At 52.8% G+C, this 19,346-nt stretch overlaps 1 protein-coding gene across 3 annotated transcripts in view; it reads right to left on the reverse strand.

Moving 5' to 3' along the window:
- ITPR3 (inositol 1,4,5-trisphosphate receptor type 3) overlaps positions 1 to 19,346 on the reverse strand; it is an 85,199-nt gene that overhangs the window by 13,450 nt on the left and 52,403 nt on the right. For all 3 annotated transcript variants that reach the window (XM_030561376.1, XM_030561377.1, XM_030561378.1), the window contains 22 exons: positions 18,842 to 18,899; positions 18,417 to 18,582; positions 17,638 to 17,802; positions 15,982 to 16,050; positions 14,622 to 14,747; positions 13,736 to 13,858; positions 12,753 to 12,953; positions 11,826 to 12,077; positions 11,150 to 11,275; positions 10,501 to 10,626; positions 9,479 to 9,599; positions 8,381 to 8,565; positions 7,681 to 7,829; positions 7,362 to 7,470; positions 6,905 to 6,995; positions 6,174 to 6,343; positions 4,744 to 4,918; positions 4,251 to 4,432; positions 3,601 to 3,801; positions 2,122 to 2,232; positions 1,466 to 1,561; positions 618 to 719 (listed from right to left, as the gene is read on the reverse strand). In XM_030561376.1, coding sequence (XP_030417236.1) covers positions 618 to 719; positions 1,466 to 1,561; positions 2,122 to 2,232; positions 3,601 to 3,801; positions 4,251 to 4,432; positions 4,744 to 4,918; positions 6,174 to 6,343; positions 6,905 to 6,995; positions 7,362 to 7,470; positions 7,681 to 7,829; positions 8,381 to 8,565; positions 9,479 to 9,599; positions 10,501 to 10,626; positions 11,150 to 11,275; positions 11,826 to 12,077; positions 12,753 to 12,953; positions 13,736 to 13,858; positions 14,622 to 14,747; positions 15,982 to 16,050; positions 17,638 to 17,802; positions 18,417 to 18,582; positions 18,842 to 18,899 — 3,104 coding nt within the window. The remainder of the gene's footprint in view (positions 1 to 617; positions 720 to 1,465; positions 1,562 to 2,121; positions 2,233 to 3,600; positions 3,802 to 4,250; positions 4,433 to 4,743; positions 4,919 to 6,173; positions 6,344 to 6,904; positions 6,996 to 7,361; positions 7,471 to 7,680; positions 7,830 to 8,380; positions 8,566 to 9,478; positions 9,600 to 10,500; positions 10,627 to 11,149; positions 11,276 to 11,825; positions 12,078 to 12,752; positions 12,954 to 13,735; positions 13,859 to 14,621; positions 14,748 to 15,981; positions 16,051 to 17,637; positions 17,803 to 18,416; positions 18,583 to 18,841; positions 18,900 to 19,346) is intronic.

Below are 19,346 nucleotides of genomic sequence, written 5' to 3' on the forward strand. Positions count from 1 at the left end.
GTGGCACTCCGTCCGGTATCGGGGCAGCACGCCCGGGTCTTCGGCGGCAGGTCCCTCATTCCCGCTCTTCCTCTTTGAGCTGCTGCCAAATTGCCACCAAAGAGGAAGAGAGGGAGGACCCGCTGCCGAAGAAGCGGTGCGACTGAGCTGCTGCTGAAGTGCTGCCGCTCGGCTTTTTTTTTTTTTTTGCCATTTGGGGCAGCAGAGAAGCTGGAGCCGGCCCGGCTTACGTGAGCAGTGACATTAACCTGTGATATGTCAGCACAAAGTGATCTGGCTCTGAATGAAAGGAACCCTCTACAGTGTCAAGGACCAAGCAAAGGTGCGGGTCAGGACTCAAAGAACCCAATTTCTTTTCCTATGCCCCAAGCAAGTCTTCTACTCATGGCTCCAGACTGGAACTTCACAGGTATCCCAGCAGAACTGGGTCTTTCTAGATTTGTCTTGAGAAAGTATTTAAATAAATATGGGGGGAACCTGGAAAGACTATCCCATGCTAATCAATGAAGAAAGGCCACCACACCCTGGGACGGAGGAGCTGGGGGAATCCAGCCTTAGAAAGGAGAGGCTTCTGCAGAGGGGCACCTGCGGTAGAGAAATGTCCGAAGAGACAGTACCTGTAAGGCCAAGATATAGATGTTGTGCCCGACTTCCCGGGGGGAAACCTCGGAGTTCTCACACTCTTCCTCCTGGAGATAGGCTTTTTTAATGACATCAACCTGTAAAGGCAACCACGGGAGGAGGTCAGCTGTGCACTTCACCAGCTAGCAACTTGGCTAAGGTTTTGCACTGCCCTGGGGACACTCTGAAACGATAATATTTTGTTTCTCTTCCCTGCCCCATTTGTTGTTTCCCCTAACCAAGGAAGGCTCCAGGGCGTGTGTGTGTGTGTGGGGGGGGGTTGTTGTTGAGAGAGTGAGAGATGCAGACAGCTATCCACTGAGGAAGGATGGATTAGTGATAGAGACTTGTGAGGCCTGGGTTCAGTTCCCTGCTCTGTCACAGACTCCCTGTGTGGCCGTGGGCAAGTAGCTTAATCGTGCCATGCCTCAGTTTCCCCACCTGTACAATGGGGATAACAACAGTGCCCTACCTCACCGGGGGGGCAGGGAGGATAAATACACTAAAGATTGTGAGGTGCTCATATAGCGTGGAGGCCAGATAAACTACTTTTGACAGTACTGCACTGAGACTAGATGCACATGTGCATTTTGATTCCACGCACAACCACATGGCTCAACCTCCCAGCCCTGACCTGAGGAAGTCCCAAGAGCATGGGTGAGTAGGATGGGGAGGGAGAACCATCTAGGCTCGAAGGCTCCTTGGAATTTTAGGTCTGTCCCAATGATTCAGACCTCTGCCTCTTCCCTTCCCACCTTTCCCCCATCTCTAACAAGTCCTGCATGTCTCCGAAAGGCAGTCATGCCCAGGCCGAGAGCATCCCTCCCTGCTCGCCCACCCTTACCAGTTCCTGAGGCCGGAGGCTGATGAGGATCCGCTCGGCATTCTCACTGTCGTGTCTGCTCTCCATCAGGGCCAGCAGGAGTTTGGAGGCATTGTCCTGGTGAAGACACACCCACTTAGGTAAGCCAGTGTGTCACAGGCACCCTCTACCTCTGCTTGAGGCCCGTGAACATGCCACGCCATGCAGAAGCACGGCCACCCATCCATAGCTCCCCTACGCTAGAGACCCAGCCACACTCCCACCCACTCTAGAGACGCACGTTCTGGAGCCTGCCAAGCAACTCAGCGCTACAGAGCCCACCTGCTCATGCATGCTGGAGAGAGACCTCCCCACTCACGTTCAGTACCCCACACTTTACAGAGACCACCTCCCCACACCACAGAAACCCCATACAAACAACCCAGCCAACACCACACCCATTCAAGACGTCCACTAAAGATCCACAGACACACTACAGAGCCCTACAGACATGCTAGACTCATAGATTCCAAGGCCAGAAGAGACCACTGTGGTCATCTAGTCTGACCTCCTGTATAACATCTGCCGGAGAACTTCCACTACATACACTCTCTTCAATACCTGCTCCATGCCCCACGCACCACAAACATACATGAGACATCCCATCCTCACGCCCCCTTCCAGGCTGCCCCACTGACCTTCAGCTGGAGGACAAGGTCCATTCTGTACTTGCAGAGGGGACTGATCTCATTCAGGATCAGGGCCGTGATGATGTCAATGCCATTAGATTCATGCGTCACAATGCAGCTCTGGGGAGTGACACACACAGGGTTTATGCCACAGATTCTTTTCTGCCCTCTTGACCTCCATTTTCCCCTCTGACGTCTCAGACTCCCCACACACTCACAGGGGCTCAGGCTTAGGGGATGAAATGCTGGAGGCCCTAGGCCCCCTCTGCACAATCAGATCAGCTGTGTTTGACCAACGTGCTCCCAGCACTGTGGCCTAACTAGGTTATAACACAGCAAAACTGAGGCATACATGGTTAAAAAACATCCAGACATAGAGACTATATCAGGTTTCAATCACATTATTTGACCTTGTCTGTACTGGCCAGTCATCGTTACAGCCTTGTCAGGCATAAGCCATGTTCAGTCGCTGATGCCTTGATGATGTTGATGGGATCTTTTTCTTTGATGTATATCAGGATGACCAGATAGCCAGTGTGAAAAATCAGGACGGGGGTGGGGGGGAATAGGCGCCTGTATCAGAGAAAACCCCAATAGCGAGATTGTCCCTATGAAATTGGGACATCTGGTCCCCTAACGCATATGAAATCAATGATAAAGGACAGGAAGTTATTCCGTGCCCTGGGCAGGTCCAAGGGGGAAAGCCTCTAGCACACATTCCTTAAGACCAAATGTAACACTAACCACCACATGCCCGCGAGAGCAGCATCGACCCATTTCCAAGCATTGTTTGTGGGTACAGAGTTCCCACCTGTGCAGGAATGAGTCACATGACTACCCTGCTACGAATCCCCATCGGCCAATCACATTGCTCCTTCGCTCTAAGCCCGAAGTTACAGGAGGGAGAGATGCAGAATTCTCCCCTGCAGCCCATTCTTCACTGTTCTGCCCTGCTTAATATGAAACAACTTAAGCAACGGGGCTCCCATGCCTTCCCTCTGGGGTGGCTACTGCCGGGAGATTTCTCCTGATAGTCAGCCTGAATGGTGCTTTCCTAATTCCATTGCATTGCTTCTAGTTGTGACTGAACAATTCCTTCCTTCCTGGGATATCACGGACAGCAACCAAGTTAGCTCAGCAACACACGTTAGTGATTGTAATCTCCCCAACTTTCATTGCTCTTCTCTGAATGGTACCAATTCTGCACCCGCTGACACCCCAAAATCAGGGAGGCTGAACCAGTGGCAGCAGAACCTTGGTCCTATTTGTCCCCAGCCTCTGGAAAGGATTGAGCAGGCTTCCTCAGCAGTGTCCCCAGAGCTGCCTTGGGAACACTAGGCCATTGGTGCAAAATCCCAGGCATCCTGGGAACAAGCCAGATCTAGGGAAACGTGCAAAGGTCTCTAGCTGTGGCTCTAGCTACCCACTCACCCCTTGGCCTCATAGCCAACCGAGCTGTCCCTTCATGGTGTGGGGTGTTTGGATTACCTGGTTCTCATGGCAAGGTCCCTGGCAATACTCCGTCAAAGTCTCCAGAGTCTGGATGATAAGGGCCACGTTGCATTCATTGATGTAGAGGCCCAGCAGGCCCAGCCCCCCCGTGGTGCTGCCGCACATGATGTCCAGGAATTGCAGTGTCTCACACACCAGGTTGTAGTTGGTCTTATTGTTCTGACACCGGAGGAAGTTCTGTAAAACAAACCTCCTGGCTAAAACCTCCAGTCTCTGCATCCCCCCTTCACTGGCTCTGTCTTCTCCAGGGAAGCCAGCGGGGTGTGGGTCAGGGCAGAATTTGGTACTATGCCTCCTGCATAACGTTTGGCCATGGGTGTGATCAGAGCTGTAACGGGGGCATCGAGCATGTCTAGCCCATGCCATTTAACTACAGATACAGACAGTGACCAGGACCTATTACAATAACAACACACAAGCTTATCTAGTGCTTTTCTTCTGTAGATCGCAAAGCATTTACAAAGCAGGTCAGTATCATGGGGAAACTGAGGCACGGGGAGGGGAAGTGGTTTGTCCAAAGCCACCCAGCAGGCAAGCTGCAAAGCCAGGACTAGCAGCCAGGTCTCCTGAGTCTCACCACACTTCCCAGTGAGCCAAACATCCCCCTAGCACCCCTGCTTACGAACCTGGAGGTCCCGGTTGTGGTTTTCGCAGAGCAACTGCAGGAACCGAAGAATAGGCTCCATGATCAAGATCGACATTCCCATCTCATTGCTCTGGCTTCGCTCCCCAGTGTCGTGGCCCTTTCGAAACCCAATGGCCATGGGGTGCCGAGATGGGGCGTGAGAAAGAATGAAGGTTCCTCGTCCTAAAGGGAAATCCAGTCTCTATTACTGTCATCCCAGGAACTATGGTTGCCTACCCAGAGAGAAGCACTCAAGGGGGACAAACACATCCCCTGCTGGCTACTTGGATGGGGCCAGCTTGTATGCATCTTCAAGTTGGCTACCTAGAGAGCCTGCCTCTGGCTAGATCAGGATCCTACTGCTAGTCACTGTAACCCTGTCCTAGCGTTAGCGTTCCTATGGGTAGGGTACTTGGAGCTAGGGTTCAGCTCACATAGGTAGATATGGTCCCTGCCCCACAGAACTGACAACTGTACCCTCCCTTCTCATTTACCCTTGGTGCCAGAGTCAGGGGCGTCTTTGTCCTCTCGGGGCTTGTTCCCAATGTCACTCATGTTCACCGACACGATGGACTTGGTCTCCTGCTGCGCCTTCTTCATGCGATCATGCAACACCTTGAAGAACTTCTCACACTTCTTGTCACTCGTCATCAGGTTATAAAACGATTTCTGGGCAGAGAGGGAGAAGTGGAGGAAGCAAGACAAGAAGTAAAAATGTCCACATTACAATCCGAAGTTTCCCCAGCTGCCTCTGGGATTTGTCTCTCCCACTAAGCCTGTAGTTTTGAAAGAGATGGGTAGTTTCACGACCAATAGTATCTGCAGTAATACAGCTATGGTTAGGGTGACCACTTCTCATGCATCAGGGCACAAGCTGGTTGAGCATAGGGGTCAGGAAAAAATTCCTGCCCCTGCCTATAACTTTGCACACTATGAAAGAGTTTTAATTATCTCCAACAACATCGAAGTACTGGGCATTGAAGGAAGCAGGATACCAGACTGAACAGACCAGTGATCTGGCTGAGTAAACCCAGTGCTCCAGTACTTTCTTTTCTCATCACTGAGATGTCAATCAGGGTCACTGACCAAGTCAAATCTCAAGGGCAGGGCCATTCTCATGCAATCCCCCTAGTCAAGTCCCAGGAAATAACAATCCTTTTGGTGTACGGGGAATAGATAATTCACATCCCCTTTCTTCCCTCCCTCATCCCACCCTCTAATATATGCTGAGCTTTAACTATCAAGGAAATCCAAAGGTAGAACCTGAAAAACACAAGCTGTAGCCAGTTCAGCGTCCTGGACCCTAGACTCATCTTGGGTGATCTCACTAATCTGCATCCACGTTTCCATCAACAATCCTGTCCTTGTTCTTTTATTAGTTGTCCCCCGGAATCAGTTGGGTTATGATGTCCTGCAGATCCTCCCCTTAGGCTGGGGGTGGGGGTGGGAGGATCTGTTAGCAATGGGCAGGCTTCTGCCCGCCCAGTTCCCAGAAACCCAATAGGTACTAGACTGCGAGCTGCAGCATCCTGTATTTAACAACTACCCAGAAGAGGGCGCCAGTGTTGCTTTAGAAAGCTTACTCCAATAGCGTCATAGGAATCTTGCACCCCTTAGTTTCTCAGGAGCTTTAGACTGTAAATGTTAATCAGCCAGCGATCTCTGGTTTGCCGAGGGACACAGAGTGAGCAGCCTGTCTCGTGGCATTTTATTATATCTGCCTTGGCCGGAACCATTAAATGCAGGGATGGGCGAATATCCTACAGAGACGCTTTTTTCCAACTCTCAAATGCAGCATTCACTGCAGTGAGAGTTTTAGACAAAGGTTTGCATTCACACAAACCGAACCCTCTCTCCTCAGTCCTCCGTGTCCGCTCTCCCCAGGGCTGGTGCACACGCTGGGAATGCAGGACTATCCCCAGACCTGTATCTCTGTGTTGCCTCCATCCAGCAGCCGGATGGCTAAGAGGATGCTCTCCTGGAAAATCTTCTCGTTCTTGGTGTTCATGATAAGGTCCGACACCAGCTTGGTGGCCCCTTCTCTGTCCAGCCGGCACTGGATGGCAGCAATGACTGACCAGTCCTGGTCTTGGCCTACGCACGGAAGAACATGAGAGGTAAGAACAGGAGTGAGTGGCAACATTGGGCAGGCACAGCAATGAATTCTACAGCCAAGCTAAGGAATAGACGGTGGACTTTGGGTTGAGGCACTGAGCTGCCACAGATTCCCTGTGTGATCCTGGAAAAGTCCCCTCAGTTGCTCGGTGCCTCAGTTTCCCCATTTGCAAAATGGGGATAGTGCTACTGTCCTAACTCACAGAGGCGAGTTATGAGTCATTAACATTTGCAAAGCCCTTTTGTACTACAGCCACAGGGTCCTACGACTCCCTAGAATGGATCAATGGAAGGACGGGACTGAAAACTCCACTTCCAGAGGGCCCGCGTCTATTTCCCTGTGTACAGAATTGCAGGCAAAACCCTGCTTCTGGTCAGGGCTGACCTCAGGGAAGCGAGGCTGATTCACACCAGGTAACTATGTGGTCCCCTATCCTAAGGATTTGAAATGCAGAAGCCTGAGGCCCGAGGCGCGTGGGTGAGCCTCAGTAGAGACAAGAAAGGGAGGGGAGGGGAGACAAAGGACATCAAGTTGCTCACCACCCCCAGTCGTGTCAACGATCTCCCCTTTGGAGCTCGACTTCTTGTTCTGCAGGTAGTTACTCACGAGCATTTTTCTCAGCGTGTTGCCCTGGCGTGAAAAATAAACACTGTGAGTCTGCACTGAAGTGGCAGATGCCTGATCGCTCACATACCAATCACCTGTGTTAGGGACAGCGAGCTAAAGCTCCCGGGTAGGGACAAATCTCCCAACCCGCCCCACCAGCTGCATAAGGTCGCGTGAAAGGCTGAGGCGTGGGTGAAAGCAGAGTGTCTGCAAAACCCAGAGATGAGACTCCACCGACGGTAATGCGGAGTCACTCCCGATTGACCCCGAGGCCAGGGAGAGGGGAAGCAAGTCTGACAATTGTACGGAAAGGCAAACAGGAGCTGGCTGGTGGAGAAAAGAGGCACCAGGCTGGGGGGTTATTGTGGGTATCCTGACCGCAGTACTCACCCTGTCCCCATATTTGTTCCTCTTCATGAGCATCTGCTGTAGTGTCCTCAGGACTCGGATGCACAGCTTCTCCTCGCTCTCCATCAGGTCCTTAGTGTGCTGGACCAGCCTGGCCAAACACAGCAAGAACCCATCAGTTCCTTCTGCACCCTGAGCCATCCCATCCTCTGCCTCCACCTTCTCCTCCTCCTTCCTGTGGGTTCACACACATCCCACTGCCACACACGGGGGACAGCAGAGGAGGGACCAACCCTTTCCAGCTGGATGCTGGGATTAGAGGCGGCTGCGAGGCTACCCCCACTCCACCCTACCCCCTTACTTGGACAGGAAGCCCCCGCTCTCGCAGCGCTGGTAGGCATCGGTCCCCTCCATAAAGAGCAGCTCTGGGCGGTGCAGAACATCCACCAGGACAGACACTTCAGCTTCCACCAGGGGTTTGAACCGTTCCTCCAGGGCGTTGATGATGTCCTACAAAGCACGACACGGTCAGGGTTGAGCCCAGTCCTCGTGTGCACCTGCTAGGCCAGACTGGACCCACGAGGCACTGGCCTGTGATGGGAACGGGACAGAGCTGCACCGGCTTGCGGGAACTCCTGGATGGACCAGGCCCTAAGTCTGGAGAGGGTAAACCGACTGCCTCCTCCTTTTGGAGGCTGCTGCATGCAGGCTCCTCTGCAAGACGGCACACGGGGGGCAAAGCTACAGGGTCTGCATCCTCTCTGGCCCTTTGGAAGTGAGGGGCAGTCAGGAGAGGACAGGGACTGCACTGTACCTGGGTGCAGGCGTGGCCTGCGTGAAAGAGCTGGTGGCAGTCTCAGCCGACAGGACCAGAATCAAATGGGCTGGGCAGGCTGACCCAGAGGGAGGTCCCTGCAGCTTAGGGGCGTGGGCAGGAGGCACTGCTGCTGTTCAAATCTATCGGGAGTCCCCAGTACCATTAGTGCCCCACCCTCAAGTGATTTCACAGGAAGTCAGGACCCCCCCACCATCCCCAGGAAAGGGCTCCCCCCAGCCCACACCTGCAGCTTCTCAATGATGTTTTTGTAGTCCCACTGGTTGGGCGTGGCCAAGCCGCGGGGGAAGGTCCGCGTGGCTGTCTTGTAGCTGGAAGCGCTCCGCTGCAAGGCGCTGGTGGAGCTGCTGTTCAGCAGGGAGCTGACGTGGGCATCGAGGTCCATGGGCAGCGCAATGGAGCGGCTCTTGGCTGAAAGCAGAATAGGCTCAGCTGGAGCACGGAGGGTGGAGCTCTGCACCACACCACCTGCTGTGCAGTGGATCCAGACATGCACTGGCTTGGGCTGCTCTGCAGGCCGAGTGCCTGGCACGCCCAGTGCTATTAGGTTGGTCATTACCCTAACCAAGAGCAAAGTAACCTGTGCTGTTGCTTCCCCAGGTCAGTTCAGTGCTCAGCCCACATCCTGCATCCATATGACCCCCAAACTCGAATACATTTATTCCCTCATCTCCCTGAGAAGGATGGGAAATAGCATTGCCCTCCTTAGGCACAGAGAGATTAAATAACATGTCCAAAAATCACGTTCAATTCCCAGCTCCCCACATCCCAGCCCAGCACCTTTGCCACTAAACCAGCCTCTCCCCTCTGTGACCCATCAGCATTTACAGCCCTCCTCAAGAGTTAGACAGCAGCTGACAGGATGAGGGTCAAAGACTTAAGGGAAACTGGCATAAGTTCCAGCTTTATTTCAGGCCCCATCAACAGCTGGAAATACCAGGAATCTCCTGAGACATCCTGGTCTCCTTAGGTTCCCAGCCCATGTTAAATGGGCCCAAGAGACTTAGATGAGAAGCCAACTTTTAGAGGGTGTTCTCCAAGCCACACCTCTGTGTTTTTAGAGTCTCGTTATTAGACATGCAGCCTCAGGCCCAGGAAGCACCTGCCAGATCTCGCCCAGCTCCTGCTTGGCCAGCTGCCTGGTACATGCACAGTCAGAGCAGGATGGAGTCTCCAGATCAATGGAGTTGCCTCCCAACACTGCCTTACCCTGGTAATACATCCTACCTCCATCACATCAACCCCTGAAACAACTGAACTAAACCACTGAACCCCCATGTCCCGAGCACTGAGCGATCGCCACACGATCCCCTTAGCACCTTACCAACCATGGCCAGGGTACGGATACAGGCCTCCACCGAAGTCTTGTGGTGCTGCTGTAGCCAGGGGCACTCCAGGAGCCTCATGGTGGACTGGAGGAGTTGCACGACAATAGTCTGGTGGGTCTGCAAGAGACGGGAGGCAGGTCCTTATCTGGGGCCATGGTGTGTGCTCTTATCAGACCCATCACTGCTGCTCGTGCTTCTTACAGGCCCCTGCTAGAGGGAGAGTGGCTGGGCGGTTAGCGAGGGTGCTAACCGATGACACTTCTCCCTCTATCTTGGTAGGATTCACGGTTAACCTCCTGGCCAAGTCCAGCCTCGGAGCAAGGCTGTTTTGGTTCCCAAGGCCCTTATGCAGCCTGCCTCCTCTTTCAGTTCACACTGGGGTCTCCCTGAGCTCTGCTTTGAGTTTGAGGGACCACACCAGTTGCTGAGTTTGACCAGGTTTCAGTTCACTCCCCTACAAATCTTAGTATGGGAGGGACCTTAGCCATCAACACAACCCAGTCAGGGGTCTGCCTGTGAGACCCCTTCGGCCCCACTGAGCTCTGCCCCTCAATACCACCCCAAGCTCTGCTGCCCATCCCACAAATTCCACCAGCCCCACCAGCCTCTGCCCCCTTTGCCCTCCCTCGGCTTGTTTCTAAGTTTCCTGAGCTTCTCTGCACACCAGGCCTGTGTCTCAGGAAGGGAAGGAAACCCATCAGCAGGTTTCTGAACTGGTTTCTGGGTCTCCCAGCCCACTTCAGTGTGGGGCTCCTCCCCACATCAGTGCTCCTGACACTCTAGGAGGAGGATCTGACCAGACCCCTGCCACACTCGGCCACTGTAGGCTGGGGCGGGTTTGGCTCTATGATCCAGAGACATCCATCCCTGATGGCAACAGAAGAGGCGAGATCCTCGGGCTGATGCTGAGGGTCATTGACTCTTGAGCCATTTGCAACTTCCAGGTTACAGATGGCACCTCTCTCGGCCGGGCCCTCAACCTATTGTTGTGCTCGATTCTGGAAAGGCCCCTAGTTACCTGTAAGGAAGTGCTGTTCTCCGAGAAGGGGGAGCTGAAGAAGGCATTGACGGTGTCCAGCACCACAGTGAGCACGTACTTCTCCAGGGCGGGGTCCGTCAGACGCTTCTCTCGCTTCTTACACATCTGCAGGGAAGGAGACACTGGGAGCACACACTGGTACAAGTGCAACACCGACATGCACACACCCAGCAGAGCTGAGGGGACCCATGCGGCAGAGGCCATCCTGAGGGGCACTCCCTACCCAGCACCTGCTCCCTGGGCTTCCAGGAGCCAGCTGTACCCTGGAGAAGGCTCTGTACTGCTGCAGAGTGGATGTGTCAGCCCCCCAATCCTGATGGCACAGCAGGGACAGTACGGCGTGAAGCAGCTCGTTACGCAGAACACGGATGCCATGGAGCACTGTCCCAGACATGCCTATCCTGCTCCCAGTACTACAGCACGATGGGCTCTAGCTATCTCCAGCTCCTTGGACGGCTCCTCTCACCATGGGACCCAGCCTGCACCGCTGCTTCTAGGTTGCTGAGAAAGCTAGTGGAGCATCCAGCAACTTTCATCTCCTGGTGTCCACCCTCCCAAGGGAGAACTGTCAGTAGGAGTCTCCACCCCATTCCTCATCCCAGGATCCACTCCAGGCCCCGTCCCTCACTGTGGCCATGTCGAGGGTGAAGTTCTCAAAGAGAGTCCAGATGTGGTTGCTGGTGTAGATCTCCTTCATTTCCACCTCGGTGTCCACGTAGCAGTGGTTGACGAAGTTCACGTAGGCCATCTTCACCTGCAGGGGCAGAGTGGGACGGGACGAGGGGAGAGGGGGGAATTCAGTCCCTATACAAGACCGTGGAGGGCAGCAAGGCAAACACAGCCCTCAGCGGTACAATCAGCCTGTCTGCTGCCCCCTGCCCTTCGAACGATGACTGCCACCCGAGGGACGGAGGGGCACAAGAGGGCTTCAGCTCAAAGCACTGCAGCCGAATACCCACACGACCTAGGTGGCAGGAGCTCTGAACTCCCCAGCACAAATCCCACTTTCCACCAGCCAAGAGGTGGGACAAACCACAAGTCAGACCTCCTTCCGCAGCCTGCCTCGTCCCCCCTCCTTGTGTGTGTGTGTGTTTCTCGCTCCCTCCTTTTGTTCTCTTGCTTTTCCCCCTCCACTAGCACAGCATTCTTCCCCCTTCCTCATACCACCATTAGGAGGCCTCAAGTCCTCTGCTTCCACCTCCTCTTGTCTCTCGCCACCATCCCCTTCTCTCTCCAACGCACTCAACCCTGCCCATCTTCCCGGCTCTATGAGTGGCAGTGCCACTCCCCCCAGCCCCCAGTACCTCGGTGATGCAGTCCTCGTGTGTCACCACCCGCACAATGTCCTCCAGCGGCAGCAGGGACGTGCACTTGATCTCTGTGTAGACGTTCTTGCCCTCGGCACAGGCGGCCAGCAGGTCCACCAAGGAGATGTGGTACATGAGGGGGCTGTTCTCCTCCACCCCTTCCCGGGCCGCTGTCATCATCTCCAGCATGGTGGCCAGTGACGCCTTGTCATTGTAGAAGACCACCACATCGTCCCCAGCATTGGTGAGCTGTGGGGAAGGAGCAAAGGTCATGGATCCGTGGCAGAGGGGATGGAAAAGTCTTGCAAGGCAACAGCCAGCTTCCCCCACAAACACAGCCACAAAGGAGCCACTGAGGGATTAAAGGAGAGTACATTTACAATAGAGATAGGGCATTTTCCAACACAGAACAGAAAATCTCAACCTTTGGAACTCCCTGCTGCAGGATATTACTAAGGCAAGCAGTTTAAAAACAGACTAGGTGTTAAGGCAAGTATTCTTAAAGACTGCCACTGACTTTGGGAGCCCAACATGCGACATGCTAGGCCTGATTTTTCAAAGGTGAAAATTCAACTGCGTGACCCTGCCCCTGCAATGATGGAAATGGTGCAAGCAACAACTGTGAGTGTGGGTGTTACCATGGTTTCAGATGTAGTGTGGACAGAGCCTTCTACGGGTAAGAACAGCATCTGTTCAGGCTGGGGTGAAATTATAAGGGTTCTTGTCCCACTTTCTACTTCTCTGCCAAAGGATGGTGCTTTCAAGAGCGCAGTGCCCCCTCGCAGTCAGCTGGGGCCCTGGGATCAGCACAGGCATCTGCTGAGCCACCACCCTGCTCCCCGAGACAGCCCTGCTTCTCTGACTAGGTCTGTCCATACACCTCAACCCTCCCCCTCTTCCACACCAAGGGGAGGGGGCTCTCACCTCCGTCATGATCATGTCCTGGCACTTCTTGACATACTTGCCCTCCGCCTTGATGATGCTGTGCAGGAAGTCGAGGTACTGCACGTGGCGGCCGTGCGTGGCCAAGCAGTGGACGAAGTGCTGCAGCACCGTCTCGTTAATCTCTGAGCACAGCTGGTAGTTGTTCAGGAAGATGTGTTGCATTGTCTCGGCCTCCAGGAGCTGACGGGGAGCGAGCAGCACCTGCGTGAGGCTGTGGGGCCATGCAGAGCCACCAAAAGCCCAGGTACACTCCCAGCTCCCCCTGCCCCACCATTTTCTCTCCTTCTTGCAGGTATGTCTCCTCCTTTCTGTGTGTCTCTCCCTCCTTTGTCCATGCTTTCCAAACACCACCCCTCCTCTCCTGGACCTCTACCCCCCTACCCGCCCGCTGGGCCTTCACAGCCCTTAGCCCAAGAAACTCCCCTAACAATCCTGCAGGGTTGGTTAGAACTTTCCTCATCCCCTGTTCTGTTGAGGGGAGGCGAGAGGGGGTGCTTTGCCACCCTCTAGCAATCTCCACATTTATTTGTTGGCTTTTCCATCAGCTTTCCTAGCATCTGAGCCTCCCAGACATTAGTGACTTCGCCTCACAAAACCCATTAGGCAGGGATGCATCCCCAACCCCATTTCACAGATGGGGAAACTCAGACACGGGGCGGTGAAGTGACTTGCCCAAGTTCATACAGCAAGTGAGGGGCTGAGCCACGAATTGAACCCAGGTTTCTAAGCTCCAGTCTAGTGCCTTTATCGCAAGGCCACCCTTCTAGAGAGCAAGCACTATCACGTGAAATGTTAGTGAACTATCCTGGACTGGCCAGCGGGGTAGAGGGACCAGGGTGGCCTAGATGACCTATCAGAATTGGTCTCTTCCATCTATACTGTCTACGAATCCCCATCTATCCCCCAGCCCACTCCTCTGGCCCCATGTTGAGCTCTCCCAGGGGAGCCCCCTCCTCTCTTACCCCAGGGGTAAGGAACAAGTTGAGATGTTTGTGCAGAAGGGCCTGGTTTCCTTGGTTCCCAGCGCAGAACTTCTGTAGGAACTGGTGGGTGTATTTCAGAATCTCCAGCATCTTTGCATCACCCTGAGCAAAGGGGGAACACAGAAGAACATGAGTTCTTGGGGGAGGAGCCTGAGGAATTCTACCCAGGAGACATCCTAAACCATGAGAAGCACAAGGACATTCCTCCCAAGATGGTATTTCCTAGGGTTACATTATGACATATCAAAGAACAAATCAATCGGGTTCGACGGCACCAAGAAGGTTTCTGCATCCGCAGCTGGGTCAAGAAAGAAATCTCACCCACTGGGCACTATTGTGCAGACAGGTGTATTGGACCTGTGCTGAGGCACGGTGCTGTAGATGGCTCCTCGGTCCATTCCTGTCTGGTAGAGCTGACGTTACGCCATAGGACCCTGTATTACACTTAGAAGACCTCTAGAGGTCCCTTCCAGTCCTATGATTCAATAATCTGAGATTCCCGTATACAGACCTTTCCCCACAACACACTTTGCAAGGGTGGGTAAGAGTTTTGTGTCCCATTTTACAGAGAAGGGCACTGAGGCCTGGGGAGATGAAGTGACTTGCCCAGGGTCGTGCAGTGAGTCAGTGGTCAAACTGAGAAGAGAACCCTGGAGTCCCAGCAGCCAGTTTACTGCTCTAGCTACTAGACATGCTGCCTCCGGGCATCCAGTATGTAGGAAATCACTGGCAAATCCAAAGCAGCATAGACCGAGCGACTGACCCCCACCCTGAGATATTCCAGCAGCTTGAACGTGCACTGGGGCTGCTGCCTTCGACTCCCATCCATCCCATCCCATCCCCGCCCTGCTTCCCACTCTCCCACCTTCTCGTAGGGGATCTGGAGCAGATCCAGCATCACTTTGTGGGCATCCATGTTCTTCATCAGGCGTTGCTGCTTCTTGCGCACCTGCTCACCCACCCCGCACATTTTATTGAGCCGCTCCAGGATCTGGAGAGGGAACCCCGCCCCCAAAGCAAAAAAGAAGAATGAGCGTTAGAACACACACGGTAGGACGCAGCCCTACACTGGCCCCAGTGAGGCTGGCATGCATGAACAGGCCCATCCTAGCCCTGAATTCTAGGGTTAGGACCCTGGGTGCTCTCTAGCCAAGCTATCAGAGTGACAGCCTGTCTGGGAACACGCTGCCTCAGGCTACTTGCAGATACATTCCATCCCCCAAGAGATCAAAGGCACATTTCTTCTCCTGTCACCTCCTCTGAGCCCAGCTTCCACAAGAGGGAGGCCAGCCTTGCCTGACTGAGTACGCTGGGCTCAGCTTCTCTGAGCACAATGGCGTCATGCTGCATTTACATCGGCGTCCCTGAGAATCCAGCCCGTGATCCTCCAGGTTGCCAAACGGAAGGTGTCGCATTAGGTATGGGCAGCTGAGATCTCGCTTTTCCCCCTGCACCAACATCTGCAGCCCCAGCTGCAGGCCCCGTCTCACATTCATGACCCTTCAAGCAGGAAAAGATTAGGATGTCACTCCACCAGCAATTACGACCCTGGCTGCAGAACGTCAGCTGGGATTGTCCTGGAAGCCCTGCAAAATGTTGGGTCAAGTCTCTTCCAGGCTTACGCACTTAAAGTCATTGGGTTGCATGGGTGAGACAGAGGGGAGAACAGGCCCCTTTGTGTCCAACTAGGCGAGGGAGAGTCAATTCCATAGCACAACTCACCAAGCAGAATAGCAACAATTAGCACAGGGCCTCAATCAACTGAGAAACCCTCACATCCAGCAACTTGAGTCTGGTGTTTGATTCACAAATCCCTGCGTCCTTCCTAGTGCAGAGTGTGAGCCCTGGGTCTTATTCAGAAATCCTTGTGTTCTTCCTGATGTAGAGTAACAGTCCTGTGTGTCATTCACAAATCCTCACCTCTCTCTCCTAGAACAAGTCCTGCCTTTTACTTTTATTGCACAGGGTTGACGACTTCATAGGGCTCCCCCTGCACTAAGATTTTAAGTGTAAGCCCGAGTCTCGCAGGTCTTTGCACGCAAGCTGCCAGCTCCACCCCTAACTTCTCACAAGTCCCTTATCCATGGGGCAAGATGCCGTATGTAACACCATGAAGATAACTCCAGTCCAACATTCCCTGCTGACCTGGCTAGCTCAGGCAGTCCCACTGCACAGCTGGCTGGTGCTATGTCATGTTACCAGAGACAATATTAGCTGTTACTTACCCCTTTGACTATCTTGTAATTCTCGCTGCTCTTCTCTTCAGGGGTACTGACCTCCTCATCTGCAGTGTGCTACAAAGGAAGGAAAGAGAGGAACGTCTCTCAGTACAAAAAGAGACACCCCAATAATAAAGGGGGATTTCAGCTATTTCATGTGGACTGAGTATAGGGCACCTAGGGTGACCAGACAGCAAGTGTGAAAAATCAGGATGGGGGTGGGGGGTAATAGGAACCTATATAAGAAAAAGACCCAAAAATCAGGATTGTCCCTATAAAATTGGGACATCTGGTCACCCTAATGGCACTTCAGGATGGGATAGAATTTCTAGTCACCATTAATGATGGCTTCTTGGAGCAGCTAGTCCTGGAACCCACAAGGGGAGAGGCAATTCTCGATTTAGTCCCAAGTGGAGCATGGGATCTGGACCAAGAAGCAAATATCGCTGAACTGCTTGGTAATAATAGCGACCAGAATGTAATTAAATTTAACATTCTTGTAGGGGGTAAAATACCAAAGAACCCCATCACAGTAGCATTTAACTTCAAAAAGGGGAACTACACTAAAAAGAAGCAGCTAGTTAAATGGAAATTACAGAGAAGAGCCACAGGAGTGAAATGCCTGCAAGCTGCATGGAAACTATTTAAAAACACCATAACAGAGGCGCAAACTAAATGTATACCTCAAATTGAAAAAACAGTAAGAGGACCAAAAACAAAATGCCACCCTGGCTAAACAACAGAGTAAAAGAGGCAGTTGGGGCAAAAAGATATTCTTTAAAAATTGGAAATCAAATCCTACTGAGGAATATAGAAAGGAGCTGGCGTGTCAATTGTAAAAATATAATTTAGCAGGCCAAAAAAAAACATTTGAAGAGGAAATAGCAACAGACACAAAAGTTACCAGCAAGAAAATGTTTAAATACATTAGAAGCAGGAAGCCTGCCAGACAATGGGGCCTCTGGATGATCGAAGTGCTAAAGGAGCACTCAAGGAAGACAATGCTGTTGTGGAGAACTAAATTAATTTTTTGCATCTGAATTCACTGAAGAGGATGTGGAGGAGATTCCCACAGTTAAGCCATTCTTCTTAGGTAACAAACCTGAGGAACTGTCCCAGATTGAGGTATCTATAGAAGAGGTATTGGAACAAATCGATAAATTAAGAGTAATGTTACGCTAATTTTTATAAAAGGCTCCAGAGGCAAACCTGGCAATTACAGGCCAATAAGCCTAACTTCAGTACCAGGCAAATTGATTGAAACTACAGTAAAGAACAGACCCAGAGATGAACACAATATGTTGGAGAAGAGTCAATTCAGCTTCTGTAAAGGGAAATCATCCCTCACCAGTCTATTAGAATTCTTGGAGGGTGTCATCAAGCACGTGGACAAGAGTGATCCAGTTGCTACAGGGTACTTGCACTTTCAGCAAATCTCTGACAAGGTTCCACACCTGCCAGTTTCCCCAGCAGCAGCTGCCTTACTGCACTGAATGCCTCACTAACACCGTCTCTGGCATGCCCGATACAGGGGGCTGAACCCAGAGGCCACTGAGAGGCATATCCTTCAGTCACTAGCCTGAGCTGGATTTGAACCAAAGACACAGAGGTGTCTGTATCCAGCCCCTCCCCTGCAATGTGGAGCGCTGCTCAGGTTCTTACCTCTTTCTTCTCCTTCTTGGGCCCTTCCCCTGTGTCCTCCTCCTTGGGGCTACCCTTCTTGTCCACCCAGAGTTCAGATTTCTCCACCATCATGCGCAGCTTGTCGAGCTCAGACTTTATCACCTTGTAGTTCTCAACATCCTGAGCCGAGATCAAGAGCTGGACCTGCAACGCGAAGAGAACCTCAGCCCCTCCAGCTCACTGAGGAACCGGTGTGCAATGAAAAACCAAGCATGGGGGTCCATCTGCCTTCTCCTCACTCAGCTCTCTGCTTCTCCCCCTTAAGTCCAGAAGGCACAGGGGTGGCTGTGGCTGAAACAGCTGATTAGAAGCTACTTTTATGGCACTATCAGGCCTGGGAGTGATTCTGTTACCCAACCCTGAGCATCCGCCTCCCACAGATGAGGATCTCAAGACCACTTAGACTTGATTCCTGCAGGGCATGGCAAGGATCTGCAGCCTCCCTACTAGAGCAGTTTAAGGAAGGAACCGCACCAATGGGACTTCCTTAGCTGGCACAGATCTGGGCATTCCACCAGGCACCTTTTCTTGGTGCCAAACACTGTGGACATGCGCCAGCTAGCAGCTGGACTGACCTCACCTGCTCATTTCACACCACATTCAGATGGACTTGATCTTTGCTCACTGCCAGCCTGGCTGGATTTAGACTCACACCGAGTGTAACCTATTTACAACCCCCTCAGCCAACTGCACCCCAGGTGCGGGCCAGGACTTGTGAGAGGATCTGGGACATCCGGGCTGCTCCCCAGCAGTGTTACCTGTTTAAAGGTGTGCAGCACCTCCTGCCGCTGGCTAAAGTGTTTGAAGAGGAGCTGGAGGGAGCCGGAGACAAGTGGGGGATAGTTGTGCATCGTCAGGTGGATCAGCACACGGAGAAACATCCTCCCTCCTTCATCATCCACCTCTAACATGCTGCTCGACTTCCTGAAGCCAAGGGGAAAGACCACGATGTGAGTAACGATCAATAAGGACTCCCTCAGGCTTTTTGCTGGCCCTGCGCTCCTTCTGGCTGATAAGGGTTCCTGGTAGCCTTTATGGTAGCCCTAGGCCACCCACATTCTCTGCTCCCTATGGCTTTCAGCCTCCAGCAATCCACCTCTTCATAGGAGAGCAGGACTTATCTACAGCGAACAGCAAAGGACAGATTAATTTTCCACTGGAAAGAAGGGACTGAGGCACTTACCCGACCCCAAACATGGCCTCTGCCAGCTCGCCTATCCTCTCCAGGTTCATCGCTGCATCTGAAAGGAGAGAAAGCAAAGGGACCATCAGCAGGGAGTTTGACACCTTCCCTGTACCAATGGAAGGTGACAACGAATCCAGGCGAGGCAGAAACTCCTAGGGAAACAGTCTCAACTCCCAATCCAGGGAGGGGGAAGGGGTTTCCTGCCCTGCTGAACTCCGAATGGACTGGGCTATCTCTAGGTCATCACAAGGCTGTTCATCAGCGTGGTACCTGAGCATGCACCATGGTATCCACAGATTCTTTACCTCCCCTGCCTTTAATCACCTTCCTCGGTAGTTCTACGGTGAGCCACTGGCCACTGCTACATGCACACATGTCCTGCTGCTATTTTATTGGGGGGACGGAGTATATGGGAAGCAGGGAGGGAGGGGTCACCACCTTTACCCTTGGGCTTACAGGGAACAGCTTACAACAACAGAAGGGGAGTGGGGAGAAAATCGGC

The sequence above is a fragment of the Gopherus evgoodei genome, chromosome 4 (assembly GCF_007399415.2).
Source record: "Gopherus evgoodei ecotype Sinaloan lineage chromosome 4, rGopEvg1_v1.p, whole genome shotgun sequence".
NCBI lineage: Eukaryota > Metazoa > Chordata > Testudines > Testudinidae > Gopherus > Gopherus evgoodei.